The 6,438-nt window shown below is 45.7% G+C and overlaps 1 protein-coding gene across 20 annotated transcripts in view; it reads right to left on the bottom strand.

Moving 5' to 3' along the window:
* The window catches only part of LOC102146375 (uncharacterized), a 68,587-nt gene extending 63,129 nt beyond the window's left edge, over positions 1-5,458 (bottom strand). For 7 of the 20 annotated variants that reach the window (XR_012426907.1, XR_010582577.2, XR_012426906.1 and 4 more), the window contains exons 1-2: positions 5,233-5,458; positions 911-1,035 (exon numbers count right to left, since the gene is read on the bottom strand). Coding sequence is in view for 4 of the 20 variants with exons in the window: in XM_065533198.2 (XP_065389270.1) it covers positions 911-975; positions 5,233-5,272 (105 nt within the window). In the remaining 16 variants the exon portion in view is untranslated. The other 13 variants (XR_012426916.1, XR_012426917.1, XR_012426915.1 and 10 more) reach the window with 4 other exon arrangements.
* Positions 5,459-6,438: the final 980 nt, after the last annotated feature.

The following is a 6,438-nucleotide window of genomic DNA, read 5'->3' on the forward strand; positions in this document are numbered from 1 at the left end:
CAACAGTTTATTGCAAAGAAAAAAAAAGGGAAGAAGCACATGAAGTTTTTTTCTTCAGAAAACAAACACAAAAAACTAACTCTGCCAGGAAAAAATGTGAAACCCGTAGACAGATCATGCTTAAGGGTTTAAGGGGACAGCTTGCCTCCCCCACGGCTTTACTGAAAAGCAGATGTGATGGGCAGCATCACAGAGGCCTGTAATCCAGCTCGGCGCAGCAGCCACAGGCAGCCTACACTCTTTCAACAGCCTTCCTCTCGGGGAGACCCAGGGCCTCTTGGACTGTTCCAGGCTTTAAGTGCATATCAAACAAACATTTGCCATATGTTTTAACTTAATTTCTAGGTTAAACGTAGGCCCATTCATTCTCATTCCTTGCTTAACAGCCTTCCTGAGTAATTGTCTATTGACTTTGCTGCTTGCTGGTCATACCTGGGTGTGCATTTGTCTTACACCAGACACACCTAACTCTCAGCCTCTGTAGTCACAAATAAGGGTTCTACTTGTTGTTTTAGAATGACAAGTTGCAACTAGCATAGTGTTACACATAGAAGATACTCAATTGGTATTTTGTTGATGGAGTCATGTCTCTGTCTCGCTTCTTATTCTTCTAGCTTACTTCCCCCACTCCTACTTTTATTTCTTTCTTCCCCCTCTTTTGTCAAAAGGTTGGGCTTACCAGAAAATCCACTGAGTACTTGCTAACCCTCTGATTTACACCACACGAGTAGCACCAGGTCCACAAGACAGAAAAAAACTCACCTTGGGTTCCCAAGGTTGGCCTGAATCTTTGAAAATGTGGGGTCGTGATTTATTTTAGTCAAGTGGAGATCTAAAAAGGAGCAAAGATAACAGGACCCTGCAATTCACCCACTGGATCCTGTATGTAAGAACCTTTGTGATTTCTCACCTTGGTAATTTCCTGCCCTCTCTTTCCGCGGGTTCTTCCCCAAACCATCATGGACCGGTTGGACTCTGAGAAGAAAAGTTTCTGATCTTTAGTTCATTCTTCCAAGTTTCTAGAAAGCAGGAAAACTGAGAATGAAAAATTCTAAATTACTCAGGACTCATGGGTCGCCAATAGAAGAAATACATCTTAAACTGGCATAAGCCTGAAAGGGAAATGTATTTGTTCATGTAACTGAACCATAATGAAGGATGGTGGACTGAGGGACCTGAAAACACCCTCAGGACTCCCTCACTCTCCTTTGTGCTCCTGTCTGATGCCATCTTCCCAGACCTGCTCACTCTCCGTAAGGTGGGGATGTAGTCATCAGCAAAGTGCACCTCCCCGCAGCTTGTGACCTGAGTAGATAGGCGTCCCCCAACCCACGAGGATTGAAAAGTTCGTCTAGGAATTATGCAGATTGGCCCATTCACTATGACATGTTCCTCCTATGCAGCCAAAGGAACTGGGTCTGTTACCAGAAGAGGTGGGAGAGGGGTGCTAGGCAGACTCAACAACAGCCACTACAACATCTGAGGAGGAGACCTCCATGAAGGCCACCAAGTCTGTTAGCAGATATTTCCTCCCTCGGATCGCTCTCCCTATCCTCACAGTCTCATAAGTGAGGATTAAATGCTACATGTGGTGTAGGAGATCTTAGACCCTCCACACAAAGATATAGTAACAATCAGCATCCTAATATCCTGGCAGAGAAAAAATCAGAAAGAATCGTTTGCCTGATTTTTCCATCAATACCAAGAATTAATTAGAGATGAAATTTGTAATGGACTCAGAGAATTAGAGAAGATCTAAGGGAATCTCGATGATTTCCTACCCCTAATCAGAGCCTGACAAAAAAAGGTAAAGGTCTATGGCCATCTTGTATTTGTTATGAGGCTGGACAAGGAAGCTCCGAAGGTCGTTTAGACTCTGAGAGATCATGAGTCTGTAAAACCCTTCCAACTTGAAATTAGTTGATTCCTTCCTTAAATTGTCTAGGACATTCCCCCACTCCCTCCACTCTTATTAGCTGATTTTACTGACCAATAGGCCTTGAAGTTGGTGGTTCCATCTAGATGTCTCACATCAACTCCCCTTTTGCAAATTAAGCCCATACCCTGAAACAGGGGAATTCTGAAGCCATTAGAAACTAGAGAGTCAGCCAGGCATGGTGGCTCATGCCTGTAATCCCAGCACTTTGGGAGGCCAAGGTGGGTAGATCACTTGACGTCAGGAGTTCGAGTCCAACCTGACCAACATGGTGAACCCCCGTCTCTACTAAAAATAGAAAAATTAGCCAGGGCTGATGGCATGCACCTGTAATCCCGGCTACTTGGGAGGCTGAGGCAGGAGAATCGCTTGAACCTGGGAGGTGGAGGTTGCAGTGAGCCGAGATAGCACCAATGCACTCCGGCCTGGGCAACAGAGTGAGACTCAGTTTCAAAAAACAAAAAAACAAACAAACAAAAACTAGAGGGTCTCCTCTTAGCTCTTAAACCCTCTTAGCCAACATTTGTGAGCCTCTTTTCTGTATGTTTTGGCATCTTTATCCCTTTCCTTTGTGTCTTGACCAAATTCACCAGATCATGACTCAGAACAAAATCCTGAGGTTGAATACAAAGGTCTAGAACATCTTCAAATTAACTTTTTCTCCTCATACAGAATTAGACAAATTGAGAAAGCAAGAGGGAGTGTGTGGAGTTTTTGTCCTCATTTTCCTCTTTCCTGTAGTAGGTAGAATAATGGCTGCCCAGAGATGTTCACATCCTAATCTCTGGAATCCATGAATATGTAATGTTGTATGGCCAGAGGAGAATTGAGATTGCTATTAAAATGACTTAAAATGGGAGATTATCCTGGATTATCCAGATGGGCCCAATGTAATCACAAGTGTCTTTAAAAGTAGAAGGAGGAGGCAGAAGATTAGGTCAGTCCGTGATACAATGTGAGAAAAGCTCAGCCTGACATTGCTGGCCTGGGAGATGGAAGAAGGGGCCACAAGGGGTACCAGCAGCCTGTAGAAAGTAGAAAAGGTAGAAACACAGATTCTTCCCTGGGGCCCCCAGAAAGGAACACAGCCCTGCCAACACTTTGAATTCAGCCTGGTGAGACCCGTGTTAGACTTCTGACCTACTGACTGCAAGATAATAAATGTGTGTTGTGTAAGCCACCAAATCTGTGGTTATCTGTTACAAGCACAATAGGAAATTAATACACTTTCTACTTGTTTTAAGTGTGTCCTGAAAGGTTAGGTTCTTTAGGATTCCGATTGCTGAACTATATGGAGACAGCAGAGTTTAGTCAAAAGAAAAATCTTAGACAAATTAAATTTAACAGAGTTTACTTGAGCAAAGAATAATTCATGACTTGGTAGCCCCAGAACCAGAATAGGTTCAGAGAGACTCTGTTGTTGCCACGGTGTCAAAGAAGATTTGTGGACAGAAAAAGGAAAGTGATGAACGGAAAACAGAATTGAGGGACAGAAACAGCCAGATTGATTACAGCTCAGTGTTTACCTTATTTGAACACCATTTAAACAGTTGGCTGGCCTTGATTGGCCAAAACTTGATGATTGGCACAAGGGCAAGTTACAGTCTGCTCACACATCCATTAGGTTACAGCTCACTATGTATGAAGAAACCTTTAGGATGAACTGAAAATATATAAGGAGGGAGCTTTAGGCTAAACTTAACAGTGGACAAGATTTGACTCTGCTACTACGTCACCTTGTGGTTTTGGGTGAATCAGTTTCTCTGGTTCTCAGTTTCCATATCCACAAAACAAGGTCATTTTATTAAATGATCCCCAAGACTCTCCCCCTTTAAGTTTAGACATTCAGTATCCTCTCCCTCTTCTTAATGGTGTCAAATGCTCTGGAAGCCCCAGCAAATACCTGAGCTGCCCCTGTCACCGTCCACTGCAGAGTATGGACAGGGAAAGAATGTCCACAGGGTCCAGCTCTTTCAGGACTTGTCCACCACGAGTGAGGCCATAGGAGGTCAGGGCGGGCACAGCAGCTTCCAGTTCTCTCCACTCAGGAAGAACATACCCGATGCCAAGGAAGAAGCACTGTGGGGACAGAGGTGCTAGAGAATTCTAAAACCCAAGTGGCCATGGAAATCCTCCTAAAGGCAAGGAAACGTGTTAGCTTCACAGGAGAGATGGGCTCTGAATAAGGACACTGTATCCAGAAGTTGGGGTGACAAGAAAGACACCAGGTGGGTTATCATGGTGAATGGGCTAGGCTGGAAGAAAAGGTTTTGTGATAGGCATAAGGTCAGAAAGATCTGTTAAAACCAGATGGTGGGGCCTTAAAAGGTTCCAGGACAAGGACAGGAGGCTGAGGGAATGGCTTGATGAGGCCCTACTGCACTTTGTGCCATGTTGTATGCCCAGTAGTAAGCAGCAGGCACATAATAGGTGCTCAAGACAATAGGTGCTCAGTATGTTTTGGCTGAATAAATAAATAGGTATCAACGTATTTTTAGCAGGACATTGCCATTATCCAAGATGAATTTAAGGAAGATAAGTGGGACCTCCATAGACAGAGTGGACTGAAGGAGGCAGAGATGGAACATCTGTATGCTAGTCAAGAGGCTGCCAAACTGATTCAGACATAAGGGTCAAGCTCGGATGTTGGGCAGTGCAAACTGAAAGGAAGAAACGCAGGTGTCATGAAGACTAAACCATTCCAACTGGGAGGATGTCATTTCCATTCATGCAAATCTCCAAGGAAGGAGACCCACCACCTCATGAATAAGAATGCAATAACCCAGACAGGCCGGCACACCGGAGCAAAATCCTCGGGCAGCCATGGAAGCAAGCATTCAACCAACACCATATTTTCAGTAGAAATGACCACTAATTTCTACACAGGTATTCTGCTTATAATCAAAGCTAATTCTTAGTTCACCCTTGCTACCCCTAGACTCAACAACTCGAATTCTCCTAACTGCTTTCAGAGATCCATTCACTGAGTCTTCTCATTATTTCCATTTTTCTTCCCTTATCCCACTCCGGGTCCTCTCTGCCTTAAGTCATTTAGCTGGATCAGACCAGGTTTGCTCCAGTCACACTCATCTGACAGGCCTGCTTTTCCTCTAAGTAGCTGGCAGGAGCATAGCTCTGCTCCGGGAGGGGGACCTGTCCTCACGGGAACATGGCAGTTATGCTCCAAGTCCAGCTGGCCAAGAACTCAGACTGTCCTCCCTTGAAAGTTCCCCCACAGAAATCAATGAGAGCCCACCTCCAGACAGTGGCTGGCCTCCGATCCCAGAGGAACTCACCATCCTTTTCCTCTCCATCATCCTCTCGAAGCTTCCCCATCTCTGCCTCAGCCAAAGTCCAATTGGGCAGGGACAGAAGAGTAATTGAAGAAGGCCTTAAGGGATATCAAAGTGCTATTGAGCAAAACCACAACTCAACAGCCGTGCAGGTGCTTCCTGCGACAGGGAGGGAAAGAAGTGTCTGTAGAAAGCCCTAAATAACTCTAGGCAGGGATGTCAGCTTGACAAATGACTTGCGAGAAATAGCCCCGTTGTTCTCTGGTGTGTGATTCATCCGAGGCTGTGCTGGGGTGGGGGCACGGCCCAACCGTGAGTCCCACCCTTGGTCACTTGGGGCCGCTCTTCAGCTTGGCTCCAGGATGGCTAAGAAGGCACTTTTGTTGGTGCTCTTGACCTCTGTCACTTTGACCTTGTTTTCCAGTAGTTTTATTTAGTGGTTTGTGCTGATTTGGTTTGAGCTGCATCCAGAGGAGGACAGGAACTGTGGGGAGACTCTTTCTAAGCATCCAAAGGCCTCTCTCCCTTTGATGTTAGCTCCCAGTGCTTCTCACCATCATAACAACAAAGACCAGGGGCTCCTCGGGGCAGAAGCTCCTTTCATCTCCCTGTTCCCAGCTCCTCAAAGAGCTGGCTTATTGAAATGCTTGTCACATGTTGAATGGATAAGTGAAAATATCCCAAGACCAAGGGATATGACATGACAGCTAGTTTCTAGACTTAGCGCCAGGACCTTGACAAGGTACACAGGGTCTCTGGGCCTCTGTATCCCCGTCTGTGAAATAAGAAGGCAAGCTCTTGGGTCCCCTCAAACTCAGACCTTGAGGTTCAGAGAGGCCTGCAGAGGCTGACTGGGGCCTGCACCCAGCTCGCAGGGAGGGGAACAAAGGTAAGGAGAACATGAGGGATCCGTGGTTGTTTTGCATGCCCAGCAGTGGGAGTAAACACTAGCATGTTGAACACTTGCATGAAAGGTGTATGATGTTTTCAGTTAGGAGGTCGGCCTGGAGACCCCCTGCAGTAACACTAGATGAATGTATTGTGAGCAGCCAGTGTGCTGGTGTGGAACTCATAGGACACAAACAGCACCACTAGCCTCCCTGACTTTATTGGGTCCTCTTCAGCAAGGTGTCCCAGCCACCAGCTGGGCATTTAGTCTTTGGTTTATGGCGTGTTTTGTTTTTTTTGGTTGGTTTTTTTTTTTTTTCT

This window comes from Macaca fascicularis, chromosome 17 (genome assembly GCF_037993035.2).
Source record: "Macaca fascicularis isolate 582-1 chromosome 17, T2T-MFA8v1.1".
Classification (NCBI taxonomy): domain Eukaryota; kingdom Metazoa; phylum Chordata; class Mammalia; order Primates; family Cercopithecidae; genus Macaca; species Macaca fascicularis.